We start from the raw sequence: 26,300 nt of genomic DNA, 5'->3' as shown, positions 1-26,300 counted from the left end.
TAAGTGACGATGGATATATGATAAGCACCCAATAGGTGTGAAACATCGCCTTCTTGCTGATGTTCTTGGGGTTTCTACCCCAAGGCCTTGTAGAACTATAATGTACGTTGGTTATGTACCGTTTGGGGTGTGTGTGGGAGAGAGAGAAAGAGAGAGAGAGAGAGAGAGAGAGAAGAAGAAGAAGAAGAAGAAGAAGGAAACAAATTTCTTTCTATAAAAGGAGCAGAAATGTAACTGCAAAATTCTCAGATTAAGAAAATTTTCTGGTGGAACTTACAAGCATTAAGAAAATATCCAAAGATTTTACCTGTCGAGATATGCCTCTTCAAAACTCGGTTCATTGCTTTGCCAATGTCAACTTCAATAAACCTTCAGGAGGAAAGGAGAAAAATCTCCAGTTTTAAATGGCATGCAGAACAAACTCATCTTAACTAATACCATAAAAAATTAAATGTTTCTGCTCTCTCTCCTTTTTATGTTTGAGATAGTACTTTAATAACAGTTGGGTCTGCAAACGTTCATGAAATCAGATTATCCAGTCAAAGGTCCCTTTCAAGAGGATCTAGATACAGTGTCACCCCAAGTTCAGTGATCATAAATATCTGATCAAATTGTATATGTTTGGAAGGTAAAATTACAAGTTAACAGTCAAGAAATAGTCCTAAATGGTTAGAATTATTTGATCAGATAGACTTTTGATCTACAAGTTTTCACTTGCCACATATTAAGGGCCATTATTAATGAAGGTTCCCACCACTATCTCGGGTCTTTAGAGGGATAGACTGGGTATGGCATTTTATTTTTTTTTCACCAAGTGCCTGTTCTCAGAATCAAATCCCCATTCTCATGCTTGTCAGCCCAAGGTTTTACCATTGCACTCAACAATGACCACTCTTCACTTTCTACATGGCCAAACATAAAATTGGATTGTGTAAATTAACTTTCAAAAGAAACTTGGAAATTACCACTTTTTATCAAACATTGAAGAAACTTCCTTCCAGATCCCATCTTCCAAGAGCACATAGTTTCCTTCTACAATCACAACTTTGTGCCTGTAAAGTATCAGCAAAGTAAACATAAGAAAATTAGGGGCTATCCCGGATGTACATGGAGTACTCCAACTACCAGTTCTACAAAAACAATCTATCTGACATGATAATAAAATGGAAATACCACAGAACACCATATCAGCATTCATTGCCACTTCTAATTTATCTTGTTTAAGGCCAGCTATGCTGTATGGAGCAGAGTGTTGGGCAGTCAAGAAACATGTCCAAAAAATGAGTTGCAGAAATGTGTATCCTGAGATGGATGAGTGGAAAACTAGAAATGATATGAGCAAAAATAAAATCATTCATTGGAACTTAGAAGCAACTCCAATAGGTGATAAAATGAGAGAAAGTAGACTAAGATGGTTTGGTTGTGTGCATAGAAGACCATCAACAGCACCCGTGAGAAGAGGTCAGCTGTTGCAAGTTGAAGGGGATAGAAGGGCTAGAGGTAGACCAAAAAAGGACATGGGTAGTAGTAAGAAATGATTTAAGCACCAATGATTTAACAATGGACATGGCATTAAACAGAATAGAATTTTGAAACAGGATTATGTAGCCAACCCCAGTGCTACAAAAAAGGCATTTCAGACTTACACCTTCCTGCATGTGAGAAAGTAAAGTTCAATGAGAGAAAGAAAGAAGCCCAAATCCCCAACGACCCACCCAAAATGTGAAGTCCAATTAAAGAGCATGCTTCACACCTTTAAGGCTCACCTTATGTCAAGGGCATACAATTCAGCTAGGATTATTGTTGCAGTACAGAGCCATAGAAGACAATACTTTCCTCCTCTATTTTTGTCTTTCCCCCTTGATATTGTGGTGACCATTTGATATGAAAGGTGAACTTTTCTAGAGGTTCTCTCTTGCCTTAGTTAAGGACATTTATTTGTACATAAAGTTATAAAACAAACAAACATTAGTTCCATGTTCTTTTATTTATTAAGATTAAATTTATTGAAAAATACAAAACATCAGGGAGTTTGGGGCTTAAGATCCATGTACTATGCACTGAATTGTCTCAATACATTGCCTAAAAACACTAGTCACTTTCACAGTAGACCACTTACCTAAAAAACATAAAAGAGGGGGGCCTGGCCCTAATTTTCCTTTTATAGAGAACTAACTAATGTAAATTGTTTTGCTTATATCCAGCATTAAAACATCAGTATAAAGGAGCCTATCAAAAACGTATATCATAGAAGCACCAAGACAAACACAGAAATGCTAAATAGAAGTATATTGTTATACATTGCATAAAGAATGTATGCACCAATGCTTAAAAAACAACAAAAAAGGTACGTCAGATGCAAATGCACCTACTTTAGCTACCCAATATTAACATATTTAGTGAGCAACACTTGGATAATATATATATATATATATATATATATATATATATATATATATATATACTTTTTAAGTAACCACAACAAAGGGTCAATTTAAATTTTGATGGAAGCTCCATGGGTAACCCTGGACCTTCAGGAGTTGGGGGAGTCTTTAGGGATGGGGAGGGCAGAATGGTGGCACTATATTCTGGTCCCATAGGAGTGGGAGACTCTATGAGAGCTGAAATTTTGGCTCTACTACAAGGTCTGAGATTTGCAAAACAATGGGAATTTCAGAACTTGGAGGTGGAAGGGGACTCTAAATTGATAATAGGGTGGCTGCATGCAAACAAAGAGTTTGGGTGTATGGAAGTTCAGACAGCAAATAAGGGAAATAATCTGCTTGGCAAGGGAAGTTGGAGTGACTTTCAAATAGGCAAGGAGATCAGCAAATTCTGTGGAAGATAGCTTGGCAAAACAGGGGACCTTCAGGGAAAACTTTTTTTGGGCTGTACTGTAATTTTTGATTTCATGTTTGGGGTCAACACTCTTTGTTTTGAGTGGCTGACAGTACAAGATGTAATTTGATATCCTTAATGAAAGTCACCGTTTCCAATAAAAAAAAAAAGTAAGCACTATATTCAGAAATGGTATCATCACCATCCAAACCGTATCCCAACTATATGGGATTGGATACATGAATCCTGTTTCACCACTCTATTCTGTTTAATGCCATATTCATTGTTAAAGTATTAGCGCTTAAATAATTTCTTACTACTTCAAGCCATGCCCTTTTTGGTCTACCCCTACCACTTCCAGCCCCTTCAACTTGCGATAGATCACTTCTTATGGGTTCTGTCAAAGGTCTTCTATATTCAGAATGGTATGCTTATGTAAAAATTAAAAAATGAAAAAAAAAAAACAATGAGTTTATATCTATGAACTACAAAGCCTTTGCATGCATCCACCCAATTTTCCCATGTATTTTTTTTTATCAATAACAGCAATTTTATTAAAATAGATATAGAAATTACAACCAGATTGGAGGGGTAAAATGTCTTAACCCTCCCTTTCAAAACTGAAAACACATATTACAAGATAGCCGAAAGGAAATTAGTTCTTCCCACCCCTGTTTATCCAAGGTGTCAGCCATGGTGTTAGTACTCCTCTTGGCCCATTGAACCCTTATAATCATGTTCTGAGTTAGCTGCTTGATTTTCTTTCATTTGACAACTTCCACAGGCTGGCCTCTTCCTTCTGCAACCATCTAACAGTCAGTTGAGAGTCTCCTTCCACCAGCAGCTTACTAATATTCAATTGCTTAGCTCTTTTAACTCCTTCTAGAACTGCCAGGATTTCAGCTCTCAGTGAATCCCCCCGGCCTATAGGTCCTGAGAACATAGCAATAATTCGATCTTCTTCGTCCCTGAAAGGCTGAAAATACCACCTACCTGAAAGGCCTGGATTTCCTTCACTGCTACCATCAAAGTTCAATTTGATGAAACCTGTAGAGAACATTGATGTGGGCCCCACAGCTGTGGTCCCACTCTGTCCGTATGGTAGAATGTATTTAGTCACAGCTGTGGTTATTTTGCTATTCTGTTATTTCTAGTTTCAGTTTTATATTGTTTGTTATTTGTTAGCAGTTATGATGTAAACACCAAGGGTAGATATGTCCTTTCATGTAACTAGCATAACCTATATATATTAAATTAAAGTGGCGGCGGCAGAAGATTGACATTCTGTTCTTCTCCTCAAAATCTGTGTTCTACTGCTCTTTCACCACTCTTTCTTCTACTTCTTCACTTTCTCTTCTCATCGAACCTGAAATCTCTTAGTGGTCAAGACTGAATAGCAGTCTTGAAAACCTACATGGTATCAGAGCCAGGTTAGGGTTTTTCATGTGAGTCTAATACCAGCCGACCACATGAGAATTCCCTAGGACTGAAAGCTGAAAAGGAGGAGTTCGCAGACTGATTCTTGGAGATCGCCAGAGGTGCTAGCAGTTGTTGGAAACTTGCTAGGGTTGCAGAGTGTTGGTGGTCAGGAAGGATCAGAGAAGACTAGGGTTCAGGTAACCCTAGAAGGCAGCGAACTAATTTTTCGTTGTAAGTTGTTTACTTTTTAAGAGAAGTTCTATCAGAGAAGATAGGTTGGACCTATCTGGAGGGGAAGGCCAAACCATTCTAGTTCTTTCTCTCTTCGATTCACTAGGGTTTTACAATAAACCCTGGCCGAACTGTGTTTCTCTCTACTCTAGGGTTTGAAAGTGATCTGCGGCAAGCCCTAGTGTTTGACTGAACCATGTGATCTACCTAGAGCTACTCTTAAGTTTATTTGTAGTTCCGATCAGATTCTAGGGTTTCTTATTAACCCTACTGCAAGCTCAACTATATAGTTTGGACTGTGCAACTTCTTGACAGTGTAGCCGGCCAGAGATAGGTGAAAGAGGAGAGAAGAGAAGAGAAGAGAAGAGAAGAGAAAAGAAAAGAGAGAGTTTGCAAATGCAACAGTACTGGCGGCGCCAGTGTTTATTTAATATATATAGGGCGACAGAAATAACAAGGGAAAAGACCCTTGTGCCCCTGAGTACAATAACAGACATAACAGAAATAAAAAACGAAATAAAAAAAACACTTTAATTAGACAAACAGGCCCTAACAACTGCAACTAAGTTATTCTAACATTATTCCAACACTCCCCCTCAAGTTGGAGCATAGATGTCAATCATGCCCAACTTGTCACACAAATCTTTGTGCCGCACATGATGAAGACCTTTGGTGAAGATATCTGCAAGTTGCTCTTCCGAGTTGACATATGGTGTGCACACTTCTCCACTTTCAAGTTTCTCTCTGATAAAATGTTTGTTCACTTCAATGTGTTTCGTCCTATCATGCAGAACTGGATTAGCAGCAATATTGATGGCTGCTTTATTGTCACAGTAGAGTGAAGTAGGATTGTTTACTGCAAAACCCAGTTCACCTGACAGATTTCTTATCCACATGATTTCCGCAACCCCATGAGCCATCGCTCTATATTCTGCTTCAGCACTGGATCTAGCCACCACACTTTGTTTTTTGCTTCTCCATGTGACAAGGTTTCCTCCTACAAAGGCACAATAACCACTGGTGGACTTTCGGTCATTGACTGCTCCTGCCCAATCTGCATCAGTATATACTTCCACTTTTAAGTGACTGTATTTCTAGAACAACAAACCAGCCCCAGGAAACTTCTTGAGATATCTCAAGATCCTTTCTGTAGCTTCAAAGTGAGTTGTCATCGGGCTGTGCATGATTTGACTAAGGACACCCACTGCATAGGCAATATCAGGCCTGGTCATAGACAAATACAGAAGTCTCCCCACAAGTCTCTGGAACATCTTTACATCTTTCAAAAACTCTCCCTGACTGTCTCCCAGATGGTGATTAGGTTCAATAGGTGAATCAGATGGTATTACCCCCAACTTGCCTGTATCTTCTAGTAGATCTAGTACATACTTCCGTTGGGAAATAAAGATGCCCTTGTGAGAGCGAGCAACTTCAATTCCGAGGAAGTATCGTAAGGAGCCTAGATCCTTCACCTCAAATTTAGTGGCTAAGAATTTTTTTTGTCTCTGGATTTGCCTCCCAATCTCCTGTGATCACTATGTCATCCACATACACAATAAGAGCTGCAATTTTACCTTCACCTCTTTTTACAAACAAGGTATGATCTGATTGGCATTGTTTGAATCCCATTTGTTGGACTGCTACATGGAACTTACTAAACCAAGCCCGAGGTGATTGTTTCAATCCATATAGGGACTTTTTCAACCTGCACACCTTTTGTTCACTGCCTCTGGCACAGAACCCTGGGGGTTGGGTCATGTACACCTCCTCTTCCAAGTCACCATTCAAGAAGGCATTCTTGATGTCCAATTGGTGAAGATCCCAATCAAGATTTGCTGCCAAGGAAAGGAGAATCCGGATGGAGTTCATCTTCGCTACAGGGGCAAAAATTTCTGCATAGTCCACTCCATATACCTTTGTGAAGCCTCTTGCTACCAGTCTAGCCTTGTACCTTTCAATAGTTCCATCAGCTTTGTGTTTCACTGTGAGCACCCACTTGCACCCCACCGGTTCCTTCCCCTCAGGAAGATCTACCAACTCCCACGTACCATTTTTATGTAAGGCATCAATTTCTTCCTACATTGCATCTGTCCATTCAGGTTTTGACAAAGCTTCTGCCATGGTCTTAGGGATGGGAACACTGTCCACAGAGGAGAGGAAGGCACGGTACGAGGGTGAAACATGCTCATAGGACACAGAGTTAGAGATAGGATGATTACTGGTACAAGATCTAACACCCTTTCTCTTAGCAATAGGAATATTAAGATCATTGGGGACATGTGAATCAACATTTAAAGGAGCAATGGGAGCAAGTGTACCTGGCTGATGAGACGGATTTGCCTCGGGTGAGTCCGATGATGTTGGTTGCATAGTGTCCGGCTCCACGGCTCTTGAACTCTATTGGCTCTTATGACGACGATGGAAAACCCGGAACGGAGGAGGATCGGGTAAAGGAGGTAGTTGAATCTGAGTCGTCGCCTGTTTCTCCTCAACCCTACTCTCCCCCTGAGGAGAAACCGAGAAGAACGGTTGACTCTCAAAGAATGAGACATCAATGGAAACATAGTACTTACGGGCAATGGGATCATAGCAACGATACCCCTTTTGAGATGAGGGGTAACCAAGAAAAACACAAGGAATAGCCCGAGGGTCAAGTTTACCACGAGTAGGTGATAGGTTGTGGACAAAACAACGACACCCAAAGACACGCATCGGAATGGTGGACAGCGGGGCTGTACGGAACAGGAGCTGATGTGGGGCCTTATACTCTAGTAGCCGAGAGGGCATGCGATTGATGATATATGTCGCACACAATACTGCATCCATCCAGAACTGTTTCGGCACAGTCATATGAATCAGCAAGCCACGAGCAACTTCGAGTAGATGATGATTTTTTCGTTCAGCCACACCATTTTGTTGGGGTGTCCTAGCACAAGAGCTTCGCTGAAGTGACCCACTCGAAGCAAAGAACTTCATGAGATCACTATGGAAATATTCCTTTGCATTGTCCGACTGGAAAATATGAATTTCCGTTTGGAACTGAGTGAACACCATGCGTTGGAAATCTTTCACAATTTGTGGCACTTCATCTCGAGATCGCATAGGATAAACCCAAGTGTATCGAGAATAATCATCAATCAACGTAACAAAATACTTATAGCCAGCCGCAGTAGGTAGAGTAACAGGGCCCCAAACATCAGAATAAACAATATGAAATGGAAATTCAGATCTTTTATTTCTTAAAGGTAAAGAGCTTCTCCAATGCTTACTCAACTGACAAGTTTGACACTATAATTGACTCACTGATAAGGACTCAAAAATCTTTGGGAACATAACTTTTAACGACTCAAAAGAAAGATGACCTAAACGACTATGCCATAAATAGGCCTGACTCTCACTCGCCGAACTTGTGGACTCAGTCGCCACTAGACCAGCATTATTCTCCAACACGTAGAGACCACCCACCATGCTTCCTCTACCAAACGTCTTCCCCGAGGTCAAATCCTGAAACACACATGAAGACGGAAAAAATGTGACTGAGCAGTTCAAAGAGTGAGTAATACTACTAATGGACAACAAATTAATAGGTAATTTCGGAACATGCAGGACATTTGGTAGAGTAAGGCCAAGTGGGAGAGATATGGTGCCTTGACCAGCTATGGTAGAAAAGGAACCATCAGCCAGTCTTACCTTATCTCTCCCAGAGAGAAGGTTATATGTCTGGAACAAATTTGACTTACCGGTCATGTGATTTGAGGCTCTGGAGTCAATAATCCAAGGTGAATCAGTAGTATGAGATGACACATGGAAGGCTGTGGCATTACCTGATGTAGATGCAAATGAGGTAGAAGGAGTAGGCCCAGAATCCACCTGGCGGAGAGTCCTACCATACAATTCCAAATGTTCACAGAAGGAATTGATAATATCTTCCTTAGGGTCAGAAGGAGTAGGCCCAGAATCCACTAGTCTCTGTCAATGCCAGATTAGCTGAGTTATACCTTCTTTGATTCTGCTGGCTTGGTTTCTTGCCCTGATCCAGTGCTGACTTCTTACCCTATGCCCATTTAGGTTTTCCATGGAGATCCCAGCATGTATCTTTAGTGTGTCGTGTCTTCTGGTAGTGAGTGCACCAAAGCTTGCTTTTATCTTCTGTTTTTTTCTGAGTGTCACCCCTTTTAAAACCACCTCCAACATTTGTATCTGAATTTCCCCGGTCCGCTAGGGCAACTAACTCCCCTTCTACACCATTCATCACACTTCTTCTGCTTTCTTTTGACTGCACCAAGGCATACACCTCCTGGACTGATGGCGAGTCTTTACTACCCAAGATCTATACCCTGATGGACTCATATGACTGATTCAGCCCTAGGAGAAAGGCAAACACACGTTGCGGTGATACAAGTGACTTATAGGCTTTTGCATCTTCATCACACTTCCAATTCACATTCTGATAGTGATCAAGTTCTTTCCATATTGATGTCAAATCAGAATAGTACATCGAGAGACTCCTCTCCCCCTGCTTGCAAGTAGAAGATTCTGCTTGTAGTTGATATATCTTGGCATAGTGTCTCTGTTCTGAATAAGTGGACTTCGCTTGTTCCCATATCTCACAAGCAGTTTCAGCCCACATAAAGGTCTTCCTTACTTGTGGCAGCATTGAAACCAAGAGCCAAGACATCACCATACTGTTCTCTTGGTCCCACCTATCATGCTCAGCACTTCCATACTTTGGTTCCTTTACTCTCCCATTGATGTATCCTATTCGCCCCCTAGCAGTGATGTAGAGTTTTATCCCCCTAGACCACTCAAGGTAATTCATACCATCAAAGGGAATGACAGCCATGGGAAAGCTCATATCCATTCCCCCACTCACTCCATTGTGTCTCCCTGAGATTTCTGAAGTAGCAGAATTCTCAGTCGACATGGTCAAGCAGTTACTTAGTCCCACACACCGGATTTAGGACCCCTCCTTACTCCACAAAGCAATGCTCCACTCAGTTCACACCCACACACTAGGGTTTACCAACCAGATTGTGCACAAACCGTACCAAATTCTGGACAAAACTGAGGTAATAATCGGCAGTTTCAGACCTGCCTATCAGAATTCTAGAATGGCTAACAGCCACTAATCAGCAGGAGAGATCCTTCTTGATTATAGTCAACTCAAACCATTGAGAAGACAGGTCAGCATTGACCTACAGTTGTCTTAACACATCAACAGGATCACACCATCCAAGACAACTAGGGTTACACAGGATCGATAGCATTCAGCCGCCCCAGATTCATAGGGTTTTCACTCGGCCCATGATCAAGGAGAGTAAAGAGGAGAAAAATAGAGGAAGAACTGTACCAGTCGTAGCTATTTTGTAGTCCAGAATCAGATTTCCTTTCTGCTAGCCTGTTCCACTAATCAGTAGGCTTGATCGATCTTCTCTTGACAGTAGGGTTGACCGGTCTGCTCTCTTTTAATCAGTATTCCTGCTCTGATACCATCTTGACAGTGTAGCCAGCCAGAGATAGGTGGAAGAGGAGAGAAGAGAAGAGAAGAGAAGAGAAAAGAAAAGAAAATAGAGAGTTTGCAATGCAACAGTACTGGCGGCGTCAGTGTTTATTTAATATATATAGGGCGACAGAAATAACAAGGGAAAAGACCCTTGTGCCCCTGAGTACAATAACAGACATAACAGAAATAAAAAACGAAATAAAAAAACACTTTAATTAGACAAACAGGCCCTAACAACTGCAACTAAGTTATTCTAACATTATTCCAACACAACTGAATTGCTTCCTTTCAGGATTGATTAAAACCCTAACTTTCTCTAGCATATCAGTTTTTTTTTTAAAGTTGTTCTCAAGGTTCTAAGGGAGTTAGAGATCTACGAACAGCTACTGATGTGTTGGCTAGTTGGTTTCAGATCAGAATTATTTTGGTTTTGTGCACATACACTTAGAATACAGATCAGGCCTATACTGTTTTGATTGTGATTGGTGATTCAAGTGCTATTTTGAGACTTGACAGAAATGGAGTCTAAAATTCAGGCAGAAGGCAGTCTTGGGAACATCAGTTATGGTGGTATTTCTGAGATGGGTGGTCAGATTACGACCGTAAAGTTTGATGGATCAAACTATTTGGAATGGGCCCAATCAGCCATTATGGCTATTGGTGGAAGAGGTAAATTAGGGTACCTCCTGGGAGATATGAAAGAACCTTCCAAAGGAGACCCAACATATACCAAGTGGATGCAAGAAAACTACTTGGTTATGACATGGTTGTGTAATTCTATACAGCCTCATATTAACCGGAATTATTTGTGGGCAAAGACAGCTAAGGAGATATGGCATGTTATGAAAGAAACTTACTCGCAACCCCTTAATGTTATCAGAGCATATGAATTGAAATGTGAAGTGAACACCCTTAAACAAGGAGAGAAACCGGTGTCGGTCTATTTCTCTACCTTGAAGTCCCTGTGGCACGAGATTGATCACTTAGAGACTCTTGAGTGGGAGAGTCCCAAAGATGCTCAGACCCATAGAAAGCACATCGAGACAAACAGAGTGTTTGAGTTCCTGGAAGGACTGAACTCAGAATATGATATTGTGAGGCAGCAGATTTTGACTAGAGACAGTGTGACTCTCTCTCAGGCTTACTCATTTGTACACAGTGAAGAGACCAGAAGGAAGGTTATGATGCAACCCACATCAGCCTTTGTAGTGGCTACACCAAAATCAGGGGGTGATTTAGAGAAGGACAGGAGGAAGGAAGACAAGAAGGATGTAGTATGTGAACATTGTAAGAAACCCAAACATACAAAAGAGACATGTTGGAAACTACATCCCCACTTGGTTCCTGCGAAGTTAAGAAACAAGAAGGGCACTGCTCATGTAGCCATGAATACTGATTCAGCATCCTCATCTGGCACAAAAGGAACATCTTTGGAGACCTTAGCTGCAGTTCGGGCTGCCCTAATACAGCTAGAAAAGGAGGTTGGAAATTCAGCTCAACCATCACAGCCTCCATCAGCCCCTATCACATCTGCCTTCGCCCATTCAGGTACTCGAGCTTCAGCCTATCATGCCTCAGCTCCAGGTACTACTGAACCTTGTTGGGTAACAGACTCAGGTGCATCTGATCACATGACTAGCTTGCCTTCATTGTTTACTACTTACCATTTGTCTTCTGGTAGGGATAAGATATCTATTGTTGATGGCTCCCTAGTTCCTATTTCTGGGAAGGGTGACATCAAGCCTTCAGATACTATCTCCCTATCATCTGTTTTGCATGTTCCTAAGCTTGATACTAACCTTCTTTCAGTCAGTAGTATTACCAAGCATATGAACTGCTCAGTAACCTTCTTCCCTGATCGATGTGTTTTTCAGGACTTGGAGACGCAGAAGGTGATTGGGACTGGCCATGAGACGAATGGGATCTATCTGCTCGGGGAGCGGTTCCGTCAGGGAGAGTTAGTAGAGAAGTTGTCTTTTGTTTCTCAGAGTGTGAGTCCGGTTATGCTTTGGCATAACCAATTAGGTCATTTGTCTTTTCGATCTTTACAGAGTTTGTTTCCTACTTTATTTGAGTCTATTGAGTTGTCTCAGCTACAGTGTGAAAGTTGTGAGTTTGCTAAGCATTGTAGAAAGCCTTATTTATTGAGTAATAAAAGGAGTGATAATTCTTTTGATATTGTGCATACTGACGTTTGGGGGCCTTATCATATCCCTTCCATGGGTGGGTACAGATATTTTTTGTTATTTGTTGATGACCATACCCATTTTTCTTGGGTTTATCTCATGCGTTCACGAGATGAGGTACCTTCCCTGACCCAAAATTTTCACCAAATGATCCTAACCCAGTTTGATGCCAAGATCAATGTTCTCAGATCTGATAATGCAAAGGAATACTTTGCTAAATCATTGACATCTTATCTTCTTCATCATGGGGTTATCCACCAGAGCTCTTGCCCTCATACACCTCAGCAGAATGGAGTTGCCGAGAGGAAGAATAGGCACATTTTGGAAGTGGCTAGAAGCCTCATGTTTACTTCCAATGTTCCTTTTCGCTTCTGGGGGGATGCCATCCTCACGGCAGTATACCTTATTAATCGGGTCCCTTCCAGGGTCCTTGATATGCGATCTCCTTTTTCGCTTCTACACCCACGTGAGGACTTGTTTTCTATTCCCCTTAAGACATTCGGTTGCACTTTCTTTGTTCAGCTTCTCGGACCCCATCCCTCCAAGTTCGAACCCAAAGCCTCCAAATGCATCTTCCTTGGTTATGCACAAACTCAAAAGGGTTATTGCTGTTATGATCCTGTCTCCGGGAGGAAGTTTGTCTCCATGGATGTCACTTTCTTTGAGGGGACACCCTATTATCCTCGGGTTGCCCCTCAGGAGGAGAGTAGTGAGAGTGGGGGTTTGAGTTCTTGTCTTCAGGGGGAGAGCAGTGAGAGTGGGGCAGTTCCTTTACCTATTCCATTGGGTGATGAAAGCTACAATGGTGAGGGTGGTCGGTGTTAGAATGTTAGAGTGATGTTTGGTTGATAAGAGTTCTTATTAGCCCATTCTTATGTTTAACTTATCTTGTAACTGGGCTTGTGTTAATGGGCCTGGGCCTAATCCTGTTTAATGATTTAAGTCATCTGGGTGTCCCATCACTAATCAGGGGCATCCCAGTAATTTCTTGTACCTTGTACCATATTCATCTATAAATAAAGGACTGGTCGACTGGATAGAACAGTTCGACATTCTCTTCAGTTCTGTGGTTCTCTTCTCCTCCTTGCTACTTCGAGTATAGCTCTTCAGATTACATGGTATCAGAGCATTAGCTCCTTCCTGGTTTCAGCAGGCGCACTCTTTTCTCTTGCTGACCTTTCCTTTTCTCTCTTCCTTTTCTGGGTTGCTGCAGTGAAGACCTAGGAGTGTAAGAGAGTAAAGCAAGTTCGAACCTAGGGTTTCTCTTGGTTGTAGGACTCAAGGGAAGTAAGACCCAAAAGTAGATGTCCTACTAGATTACACCAGCAAGTAGTAGCTATTGGGCTACTAAGAGAGGTCTGTATAGGACAGACCTGGTTGAGGGCTGATTCAGCAGTCCTAGCACTAGCCGAGAGGGGGAGAATTTCCTCTACAGTTGCAGCTTCGTGCTCCAGCAAGACTTGTGCAGAACAAGTGGTAAAGACTTAGCTACTTCAACTTCGGTTGCAGTCTTGGTGCATCAGAACAAGTGGTAAAGACTTAGCTCCTTCAACTTCAGTTGCAGTTTCGGTGCATCAGCTTCTACAGTTGCAGTCTTGGTGCATCAGCAAGACTCTTACAGAACTGCGGCAACCTCAGTTACAGATTTTCTTCAGGTCGGTTATCAGCCCTACTCTTGGACTGAACTGGTTCAGTTACAGACCTTTACCTTTTACCAGAACTGCGGCAACTTTTGCACCACAAAGTTGCAGCCTTAAACTTTTACCAACACTGTGAACTGGTTCAGTTACAGACCTCTACTTGCTACTGTACCCGTACTATGAACACAGTGACCAATTTGGCCAGTTCTTAACAGAATCACCTATAGTACTGTGAACAACTCTTGGACTGAAGTCAGGATGTCCTCACTATCCGGTGAAGTTTCCTCTAGTGATAACAGACCTGTTACAAGGTCCCCAAACCTGGAAAACCCTAATCTGCACAGTTTGCAGATTACAAGTGTGCTGCTAGATGAGTATAACTTCAAAGAGTGGTCTGTCTCAGCAATGTTGTTCATTACCTCTCGTGACCTCACAGGCTATTTGGATGGAGACAAGAAACAACCAGAAATTGGCAGTCCTGAATACACCGTGTGGCGCAAGGAAAATGCCACAGTCATGTCTTGGTTGCTAGCCTCTATGACTCCTAGGGTGGCCAGAACTGTTCATCATTTCCCCACAGCTACTAAAATTTGGGAGAAAGTATCTAAGACATATGGCCAGAAAAAGAACAATGCTAGAATCTACAGGCTGAGCCAAGACATTGCAGCCCTAAGGCAAGGAGACTGTCCGTGGCAACCTACTTTGCAACACTGGAAGGCCTCTGGGAAGAGCTTGACCACCATTTGATCTTGGATTGGGAAAATGCTAATGATAAGGGGAGGCATGATAAGCAGATTGAGGAGGGCAGAGCCTTCAAGTTTCTGGCGGGTCTTGACCCTGTATATGAAGGTATAAGGTCACAAATTCTAGGGAGAGATGAATTACCTGAACTTCACCATGTCTACTACCTGGTGAGGAATGAAGAAGTAAGGAGAAAGGAGATGCAAGTTGACTTCCAGACACAGTCAACAGAACTACCTGGAGAACATTCAGCCTTAGTCTCCACTAAGGGGAATAGATTTTCAGACAAGAAGTCCCTCAAGTGTACACATTGTGGTGGTGAGAAACACACAAAGGAGAAATGTTGGGTCCTGTACCCTCATCTGAAGCCAGCTGCTCTGAGAAAGGACAAAAGGCAACATAAGGGCCACAAAGCAAGTGGGAATCTTGCCACCAACAACAGTAGTGACAACTCACAGAGTATTCAGACAGTGTCATCTTCCACCGCAAGGCAGGCTGCCGACTCCTCTGGACCAAGTACTTTGGGCTTCACAGCTAGTGAGGTAGAGGTTCTCAGCCGGGCATTAGCCCGTCTGAAGAACAATTCTTTAGCTTCCACCTCTCTTGCCAAATCAGGTACAACATCTGCATTTAGTGCATCTAGTTCCATTAATTCTACCTCTTGGGTGATTGATTCAGGAGCCACTGACCATATGACACATATGTCCTCCTTATTCTCCACATATCATCTGTTGTCTGGCCAGGATAAGATGAGAGTAGCCGATGGGTCCCTCTCCACCATCTCTGGAAAGGGGGTGGTTGACCTAAGCAAGGATCTCTCTCTTAAATCAGTCCTACATGTTCCTAGTCTTACCTCAAATCTGTTGTCTGTTTCAAAGCTTACAAAAAACTTGAACTGTAGTATAACTTTCTTTCCTTCTCATTGTGTCTTCCAAGACAGATTGACGAGGAGAACGATTGGGAATGGTCATGAGTATGGGGGCCTCTACTATTTTGATGAAGATGTCAGCTCAGCCTTGCAAGCTTCTACTACTAGTCCGGAAAGTGTGGAGTCAATAGCTAGGCTGCACTTGTGGCATGCTAGGCTAGGTCATTTGTCTTTTTCTTCCTTAGCAATGTTGTTTCCCGAATTATGTAAGGGCATTCTGAGTCAGAGTTTAATTTGTGATATGTGTCAAATGTCAAAACAATGTAGATCAATGTATCCAATTTCTAGTAATGAAATTCAAGCCCCTTTTGATTTGGTTCATTCTGATGTTTGGGGTCCTTCACCCATTGTTTCCATTGATGGCTTCCGTTACTTTATCAGTTTTATTGACCATTATTCTCGGTGCACTTGGATTTATCTGTTGAAAGGACATGAAGAAGTTCCCCGGATAACTATGATGTTTTGCAAGATGGTTGAAACACAATTTGATAAAAAGATCAAGCAATTCCGTTCAGACAATGCAGCTGAATACTTTGAAAGATCCCTGAACTCATTCATGGAAGATGCAGGCATGTTACATCAATCATCATGTGCTTACACCCCTCAACAAAATGGGGTTGTTGAGCGCAAGAACAGGCATCTATTGGAGACAGTTCGAGCCCTTCTTTTCCAGCACAATGTGCCCAAGCGATATTGGTCTCAAGCTGTTTTTACTGCATCTTACCTGATAAATCGGATGCCATCTAAGGTACTGGGTATGAAGACCCCTTTCTCTGTTTTGTGTCCCACTCTTACAGAATTTCCTCTTCCCCCGCGGGTTTTTGGTTGTACATGCTTCATACATGTGAAAGATCCAAAGAAGACCAAGCTGGATCCTAAGGCTACAAAGGGAATATTTTTGGGGTACTCTCCTACGCAGAAGGGGTATAAGTGTTATGATCCTGTCTCCAAGAAAAAATATGCCACTAGGGATGTAGTCTTTTTTGAGTCTCAACCCTATTTCCAGTCTTCTCAGAATCCTCTTCAGTGGGAGAGTAGTGGGTTGGAAGAGGATTCTCATTCTCCCTTCTTTTTTGTTCCCATTTCATCACCTTCCACTACTACTAGCTGTAACATTCCGGGTCAACCTAGTGAGACTTCCATTGTGCCAGTTGCTTCTCCAGATTCGGCTGATGCTCCTGAAGGTTCCAGTAAACAAGAAAAAGAGATACTTACATACAGTAGAAGGAAGAAGGCCCCTCAACCTCATGATTGCAACCAGTTGAACTCAGATCAATCAGTCTCTGCAATCCAAGGTAATTCTGATTCACTCAATTCAGATTTGGATCTTCCTATTGCTCTCCGTAAGCCTGTTCGTTCTTGTACCACTCAGCATCCCATAGCCGATTATGTTTCTTACTCACACTTATCCCCTGCCTATCATTCCTTTGTGTCTGCCCTTTCCTCTGTATGTGTCCCTTCCAGGTATTCAGAGGCGGCATCTGATCCGAGGTGGAAAGAAGCCATGAATGAGGAGATGAAATCCCTAATGAAAGCAAGGACATGGGAATTGGTGGACCTGCCAAAAGGGAAAGGCACTGTTGGGTGCAAGTGGGTATTCATAGTAAAGTACAGGGAAGATGGGTCAATTGAGAGGTACAAGGCCAGACTTGTGGCAAAGGGATTTACACAAAAGGAAGGAATTGACTACAAGGAAACCTTTGCCCCAGTAGCAAAGCTCAACACAATCAGGGTTCTACTGTCACTAGCAACAAAATTCTCTTGGGAACTTCATCAGCTGGATGTGAAGAATGCCTTCCTAAATGGTGATCTTCATGAAGAGGTATTCATGGAACCCCCACCTGGATATGATGTTGGAAAGAAGGTATGTAAACTAAGGAAAGCATTAAATGGTTTGAAGCAATCTCCCCGGGCATGGTTTGAGAGACTTTGTTTGGCCATGAAGAAAGTAGGGTACACTCAGAGCAGTGCAGATCATACATTGTTTACAAGGAGACAGGATGACAAACTTACAGCACTCATTGTGTATGTGGATGATATGGTGATTACTGGAAATGATGTGAAAGAGATGAAGAGGCTGAAGGAGTCCTTAGCTTCAGAATTTGAGATCAAAGACTTGGGAAATCTGAGATACTTTCTTGGAATTGAAGTTGCTAGATCAAGAGAAGGAATCTACATATGTCAAAGAAAGTATGTGCTAGATCTCCTAGAAGAAACAGGCATGATGGGGTGCAGGCCAGCAGACACTCCAATAGAACCAAGCCATGGATTACAAGAATCAATGGGTGAGGAATACTGTGATAAGGAAAGGTACCAAAAGTGGGTAGGAAAACCGATATACTTATCCCTTACTCGGCCAGATATTGCCTATGCAGTGCATGTTGTCAGTCAATTCATGCACTCACCAAAGGCTCCTCATATGAGAGCAGTGGAAAGAATCCTCAGATACTTGAAAACTTGCCCAGGGAAAGGAATTCTATTCAGAAAAAAACAGCAGACTTGAAATTGAAGCCTACACTGATGCTGATTGGGCTGGGTCCGTTGGAGACAGAAAATCAACCTCAGGTTACTGTACATTCTTGGGAGGAAAACTAGTCACATGGCGTAGTAAGAAGCAGAATGTTGTGGCTAGATCAAGTGCAGAAGCAGAATACCGGGCTATGGCACATGGGGTTGCTGAAATCTTATGGCTCGGGACTCTCCTTAATGAGCTTGGTATCAAGACTGAGGGTCCTCTCAAGCTGTATTGTGATAATAAAGCTGCTATCAACATTGCCAACAATCATGTGCAGCATGACAGGACAAAACATATTGAAATTGATCGACACTTTGTCAGAGAGAGAATTATTTCAGGAGAACTTTGTGTGCCTTATACTCCATCAGAGATGCAGATTGCAGATGTATTAACTAAAGGGCTGGCATCAACGAAGTTCAGGGACATACTTGGCAAGCTAAACATGATTGATATTCATGCTTAGCTTGAGGGGGAGTGTTAGAATGTTAGAGTGATGTTTGGCTTATAAGAGTTCTTATTAGCCCATTCTTATGTTTAACTTATCATGTAACTGGGCTTGTGTTAATGGGCCTGGGCCTAATCCTGTTTAATGATTTAAGTCATCTGGGTGTCCCATCACTAATCAGGGGCATCCCAGTAATTTCTTATACCTTGTACCATATTCATCTATAAATAAAGGACCGGTCGACTGGATAGAACAATTCGACATTCTCTTCAATTCTGTGGTTCTCTTCTCCTCCTTGCTACTTCGAGTATAGCTCTTCAGATTACAGTCAGAGGGATCAGGAGTTGAGGGTTTATCATAGGCAGTGCAGGCAGGTTGATCCTGATCATCAGCAGTCTAGACCAGCTCCAATCTCATCTGCAGCTCCAGGTCCAGATACTTCAGTCCCAGAGCCCACAGAGACTTCCCCTATAGATGATCTTGACATTCCAATTGCAGTCCGTAAAGGGAAACGACATTGTACCACATCCACAGCCCACTGTATTTCTCATTTTTTATCCTATGGTCGCCTATCTCCTACCTACAGGTCCTACCTTAGCTCCATTTCCAATGTCCCTATTCCAAGAACAGTGCAAGAAGCCCTATCTGTCCCTGAATGGAAAGATGCAATGCAAGTTGAGATGGATGCCCTGTTGAAAAACAACACCTAGGAGGTAGTTGATTTGCCAAAAGGAAAGAAACCAGTTGGATGCAGATGGGTATTTACAATGAAGCATAATGCAGATGAATCTATTGAGAGGTATAAAGCCCGGTTAGTGAAAGAATGGTAGGATCCATCTAATGGATGCCATAAAGGTTGCGGAATGGGTGGGCGAATTTTAAAATTTCCTACCTTCTCCCAACTGGGAATCATATTCCCTAAATTTAGAATACAATATTCAAGGATCCTACTTGAACCACAACCAAACCAGATCTGTACCAAAAGACAAATGGGAGGAATATACCTGATCCGGAGAAGCACTATCTCCCAAAGTTGGTGTTCATGCCCAAAGAATGCTCCAAGATCCGTTCCTGCTGAAGATGACACAGCTGTGGATGGAACAGAACCAGCAGAGTGCGTCCTACACACTGGATCCTTCACAAGAATCCTCTGGAAGTACTAAACACTGAATCATTTTCAGTCTTTCTTGCAAGACTGATGTCAAGAACAGATTTCTTGACTTTCTTTTTCTGCAAAGATCTAATCTTGCAAAAACAGATGGTGGCGGCAGGAGGAGAATTCCAAAAGCGAAAAATCTGAACTGCTTCTTCTTTCTTTTTCTGGAGTATGAGATTTGATCTCAATTCGCAGGAACCTTTCTTGCGATTTCTCTTGGTTCGAAATCTGTTGTATTTCTCTCCTTTTTTGGTTGTTAGGGTTTCTCCTCCTTTCTTCTTGATTAAGAATCCTCCTAAATGGGAGTTATCCCAATCCAAATCAATATTTGGATAGGGGATAATCTTAATCCTATCTGCAGATAAAGTTAGCTTACTCCTGATCTTATCAGGAGGTTACCAGATTCAAATTTGAATTTGGTCTCCAAGAGTGGATAAGGCTAAAAGCCCAATCCTTTTACTAACATTAATCTCAGATTCGCCCCAAGGATGGGTGATCATATCAGCCCACCTCGAAATGGGCTTCTGGCCCATTAAGTGCTCAGTGTCTAATTACTTTCCAATTTGCTGCCCAGTTGGGCTTCTTTGTATGGCGTGGGACCCAAGCATTGATCTACACACCAGCCACATGGGTTCGGCCCAGCCTTTAATACAAGGCCCAGCCGAATTCACTGAAAAACTCAATGAACCCCTTGAGTCCATCATATGGACCCTATGGGCCCAACACTTACATTAAGTGGTCCCTGGGCCAAGCCATCTTATAAAAACCCAGGGACTGTGGGCAGGTGCAAGATTAGCCCATCAGGTATTATCCTCAATGGTCTTACACTTAACCTCTCAGCCCTTAATGATCAAGCACTGCCCGACAAGAGAGGACCTCTCCCTCGGCTGTAAGGAACAGTGCTGCACTCTCCTCTCACATGGATCCCGGGAATTAAAACCATTTGCAAACAATTTGAAACCGTACATATATATATAAATATATTAATTTTGCAAAACAAAATTCCAACGATTGAAATCAACTGCCGGCAGTTTGGTTTCCATCAGAGAGAGTGCATTCCCGATCATTACCCTTTGTCCGACAAAGTGGCTGATTCTGTCACTATGATCACCCACTCAGATGAATTCTCAAACTGCCCCAACATACCCAGGTTTTGATCCCCGCTAAGGATCTCACTGATTGGCATATCAAAGGAAACCTGATCCAACACCTAGTGAAGTGTCATAATCGAGTCTACGGGTCAGGTGTAACTTTCCAGTTTTGCCCATCTATCTCCAAGGTCCAAGGCAAGACTGGAAATCTGGTCCGGTTCAAGGATTCAAGTAATCCCATACTGCATGTGCCTCGGGTCTTACCCTGGTGGCTGAGACAGGCCATCCCAACACTTGGTGGCACACCAGTATCAGCCTTGGCAGGATAAATCTCCCCAGACTTATCCAGTTTTAGGGCTTTACACAGAATTAAACCAAACAACATGAATCAAACATGCACTTTATTTATTTCCACTAAATAACAAAAGTACATCAAATCAGATTGAAGCTAAGGGCATACAAAAACTGTCTAACAGTTAGTTGCAAGAGGGTTTACACAGACTTATGGCATAGATTACTTGGAGACATTTGCACCGGTAGCCAAGATGACTACTATTCGAGTTCTATTGTCCCTTGCAGCAAGTCACACTTGGCCTTTATACCAAATGGACGTAAAAAATGCCTTTCTGAATGGAGATCTACAGGAAGAAGTTTACATGTGTTTGCCTCCTGGATTCTATGATGCAGAAATAGGTAAGAAGGTTTGCCGGCTCAACAAGGCTTTGTATGGTTTGAAGCAGTCACCTAGGGCTTGGTTAAATAGATTCAGACTAGCACTTGTGATGTTTGGATATGTACAGGCCCAGACAGATCATACCCTATTCATCAAGAGGGTGGAGTCCTCTTTGACACTACTGGCCGTATATGTTGATGATATTGTGGTCACAGGGAATGATAGCCATGAGTTTGAGTCTCTTAAACAGCTTCTTCACCAAGAATTTGAGGTGAAGGAACTTGGTGTACTCCGGTATTTTTTGGGTATTGAGGTTGCTAGATCCAAACAGGGGATCTTTATATCTCAGAGGAAATATGTCCTAGACCTGTTGGCAGAAACTGGAAAGTTAGGTATCAAGCCTGTAGATACACCAATTGAACAGAATCACAGGATTAGTGCCGAAAGTGGGGAGCTTCTTGAAGACAAAGTTATGTTCTAGCAACTGGTAGGAAAGCTCCTAGAACCACACATCTTCTTGCGGCAGAAAGAATCTTAGCCTACTTGAAGAGATGCCCAGGTAAGGGTATACTTTTCAAGAACAACAATCACATGAAGGTGAAGGTCTATACCGATGTAGATTGGGCTGGAAGTGTTGATGACAGAAGGTCTACCTCAGGATATTGTGCCCTTGTGGGAGGAAACCTTGTCTCCTAGAGAAGTAAGAAACAAAGTGTTGTCTCCCAGTCAAGTGCTGAAGCAGAATACAGGTCCATGGCCAATGAAGTGGCTGAAATCCTATGGCTAAGATCTCTACTTGAGGAGTTGGGTATTGAGTATGAGAAGCCCCTAATGTTGTATTGTGATAATCAAGACGCCATTAATATAGCACATAATCCAGTACAGCATGACAGAACTAAACACATTGAAGTTGACCGCCATTTTCTGCGAGAGAGGGTCTCATCTCAAGAAGTATGCCTCCCTTACATCACATCCAGTATTCAACTAGCAGACATCCTCACTAAAGCCGTATCAAGAAAGAAGCTAGAGGCGGATCTCTTCAAGTTGGGAATGATGAACATATACTCCCAACTTGAGGGGGAGTGTAGAGAACATTGATGTGTAGAGAACATTGATGTGGGCCCCATAGTTGTGGTCCCACTCTGTCCGTAGGGTAGAATGTATTTAGTCATAGTTGTGATTATTTTGCTATTCTGTTATTTCTAGTTTCAGTTTTATATTGTTTGTTATTTGTTAGCAGTTATGATGTAAACACCAAGGGCAGATATGTCCTTTCATGTAACTAGCATAACCTATATATATTAACTTAAAGTGGCGGCGGCAGAAGATTGACATTCTGTTCTTCTCCTCAAAATCTGTGTTCTACTGCTCTTTCACCACTCTTTCTTCTACTTCTTCACTTTCTCTTCTCATCGAACCTGAAATCTCTTAGTGGTCAAGACTGAATAGCAGTCTTGAAAACCTACAAAACCCAAGTCTGGTGGAGTCCAAACAGGTCTAATAGCACTAGACATAGGAGCTGACCGAGCCACTTCTTCCCAGTTTCTAATGATGTCTCCTACTGAATAGGCTTCAAAAAGCTTCAGAGACTTGACCCAATGGGCCACCCTAACATATACAAGTTCTATGAGGGCTTCCTTGCTTTTTTCTTTTTCATGAAATAATCTTTGATTTCTTTCTTCCCAGACCATCCAGCAAACAGCAACTCTAGCACATCTCCACAAGATTTTACCTCTCTTCTTTAAACCCCTCACTGAAGTGGAACTAAACAAGCTTTGCACACTTGAAGGGGAGGGCCACCTGCAACAAAATAGAGAAAAGAACCAACACCAAATATTTGAAACAAAAGGGAAAGAAACAAGCAAGTGATAACAACTTTCACCATTCTTCTTACATAAGATGCACCAATGCGGGGATAAACACCAATTAGGCCTTTTCTTTTGAAGTAGGTCACAAGTGTTACACTTTTATAGGATTGCTTCCCAGCAAAAAGCACCTACCCTAGGAGGGATGGGGCTACCCCAAACTTCCCGGACTGGAAAAGGAGACCCAGGTACCGGACTAGACTGTGTCAGTGCTTTGAAAAAGGAGGAGCAGGAGAAGATACCCGAAGGAACAAGAGACCAAACCCTAGAGTCCACACAAGAAGGTTCAAGAACTACCTCATCCAATATTTTGAGGAAATTCAAAATGGGTTCCAACTCACAATCTCTGAGAGCCCTTCTAAGACCCAAATTCCAACCAATAGCAGAATTAGACAAGGTAGCAAAGTTGCTACTAGTTCATTTTTAAACCTAGACAGAGCAAACAAAGAGGGAAACTACTCTTTCAAGGGAAAATCCCCCACCCAAGTGTGTGTTCCCAAAAGTTTACAGACAAGCTAGAACCAAGATCATACCTGATGAAGGGAAGAAATCATTGTAGGATGGCATGAATCGACTTCCAAGGAGAGGCTCTTGAAGCCATAGATGATAGTCCCGGATCTCAACCGGTTGCCTCTTGCCCATGAATACTTAGGATTAATTTTAGCCCACAAGTTCTCCCTTTCTTTGGACAATCTCCATAACCATTTCCCTAATAGAGCTTCATTCTTCTTCTGCAAATTTCCCAACCCCAGTCCCCCTTCACTTTTAGATCTTGTAACTAGATCCCACCTAACTCTATTGTCCCTTTTCTCCTCCCCGGGTTCCCATAAAAAGTCCCTCATTAGTTTTTCCAACTCCTTACAAACTCCTTCAGGGATTCTGAACACAGATAGGAAATAGACTGGAAGGTTTGCCAATGTTGACTTAATCAGGGTTATCCTACCTCCTAGAGACAAGTAGTTCTTCCAAGAAGCTAGCCTTTTAGTGAACCTATCAATCACTGGATTCCAAAAACTCCTTTTTCTAGGATTATCCCCTAAAGGAAGCCCTAAATACTTCAGTGGCCACTAAGCTATCTCACAAGCTAACACTCGGGCCCTTTCCTCCACCTTTCCATCACTCATATTAATACCAATCACACGGCTCTCACCAAGATTTACTTTGAGGCTGGTCATTTGTTCAAACACCTTAATCATCAGCTTCAGATTGCTCACCCATCTAATCTCCTCTCCATCACAAAATAGAATTGTGTCATCTGCGAATTGTAGGTGAATGGCCAGAACCTTATCCCTCCCCACTCTCCAACCACTAATCAGATTTCTGGAGTCAGCCCTCTCAATAAGCCTCCCTAACACTTCAGCAATTAGGGTAAAGAGGAAAGGGGAGAGAGGGTCCCCTTACCTAATACCCCGTACAATTGGAAAGTGATCCACCACCTTCTCGTTTACTAACACAGAATAATGGCAAGTCCTAATGCACCTTTTTATCCACTTGCACGACCAAAACCAAAAGACTAAAACTTCCAACAACAGAGACCAATCAACCAGATCATATGCCTTCTCCAAATCCAGCTTACACACCAGCCCTTTCTCACCTCTACTTTTGTAAATCTTCCACACTCTCATTTGCAATTAAGATTTGGTCCACTATTTGTCTATTCATCACAAAAGCACCTTGATTATGGGAGATAATTGAAGGGAGCACCTCTTTGATTCTTCTGGAAACACCTTAGCAATGATCTTGTAGAGGCTGTTAACCAGACTGATGGGTCTGAACTCTTTAAGGTGACAAGCCCCTACCTTATTCGGAATTAAAGCAATAAAAGTAGAATTCAGGCTTGGGTTTATCACAGCTCTTTCAAAGAATTCCGAGAACACTGCTTGAATGTCAACCTTAATTATCTCCCAGCAATCTTGATAGAAGGCCATCGTGAAACCATCAGGGCCCAGGGCTTTAGATCTATCCATAGAGAAAATGGCTTCCCTGATTTCTTCCATGTCAAACTCTCTTTCTAGCCACAATATCAACTCATCAGGGAGCTTAGGCCAATCTAACCCTTCAATCCTTAATCTCTTCTGCAGAGGCTTTCTGAAGATGGATTTAAAGTGCTCCACAAAAGCCCCGGCAATCTCTTGCTGTTGAGTTAAAACTGTCCCATCAACTACCAACTTAGATATGGTGTTTTTCTTTCTTCTTCCATTGGCTATTGCATGGAAAAAAATTGTATTCCTATCTCCTTCCTTCACCCATTTGTGTCTAGATTTCTGTCTCCAACTTACTTCTTCTTTGAAGATTGTGTTCTCCAGGCTCTTCCTTAACTCCCACCTCAGTTCTTTATCCCGATCCCCAAAACATCCTCTTTCTTCCTTAGCATTTAACTCCTCTATCTGGCTTATCAACTGCTACTTCCTCTCTTCTAACCTACGAAAGTGGAGAGAATTGCACTCCTTAATTTTGACTTTCAGCTCTTTTAGCTTCCAATGGAATTTCATCCCTACCCAATTAACTTTATGGTTACTTTCACTCCACCAAATTTTCACTTTGTCTTTGAAGTCCAGGCAAAGTAACCACATATTTTCAAACCTGAAGGGAGAAGGCCCACTACCACCAACCATAAGTTAAGTGACAGCCAAGGCGAACCTCTTAAGGATGTGAAGCAATTTCAAAGGCTTGTAGGGAGATTGTTGTACCTCTCTATGACTCGTCCAAACATAGCATATGTTGTTGGTGTCCTCAGCCAGTTCATGCATGCACCTAGGTCCACTCATCTTGAAGCAGCGGAAAGAATACTGCGGTATCTTAAGAAGTTCCTAGGTGCTGGCTTATTATTCCAAAAACATGGGCATTTGAGAGTTGAAATTTACACAGATGAGGACTGGGCTGGATCTCAAAGTGACAGAAGGTCTACTAGTGGTTACTACACCTTTGTAGGAGGGAACCTTGTTACTTGGAAGAGTAAGAAGCAAACCGTTGTAGCTAGATCTAGTGCTGAAGCTGAGTATCGTGCAATGGCACACGGAGTAGCCGAAGGTATATGGATAAAGAATCTATTGGGAGAGTTGGGTTTTT

The 26,300-nt window shown here is 42.2% G+C and overlaps 1 protein-coding gene across 1 annotated transcript in view; it reads right to left on the bottom strand.

Annotated features, from left to right (window-relative positions):
• Positions 1-26,300, bottom strand: part of LOC148879017 (P-loop containing nucleoside triphosphate hydrolases superfamily protein) — a 68,969-nt gene that overhangs the window by 665 nt on the left and 42,004 nt on the right. Inside the window, exons 9-10 of the mRNA XM_088960385.1 lie at positions 966-1,052; positions 308-369 (exon numbers count right to left, since the gene is read on the bottom strand). Of these exons, the coding sequence (XP_088816511.1) occupies positions 308-369; positions 966-1,052 (149 nt within the window). The remainder of the gene's footprint in view (positions 1-307; positions 370-965; positions 1,053-26,300) is intronic.

The sequence above is a fragment of the Nelumbo lutea genome, chromosome 1 (assembly GCF_056320005.1).
Source record: "Nelumbo lutea isolate HS-2025 chromosome 1, American lotus-T2T, whole genome shotgun sequence".
Taxonomy (NCBI): domain Eukaryota; kingdom Viridiplantae; phylum Streptophyta; class Magnoliopsida; order Proteales; family Nelumbonaceae; genus Nelumbo; species Nelumbo lutea.
Note: the sequence above shows the minus strand (reverse complement) of the source record. Positions and strands in the feature narration are given on the sequence as shown.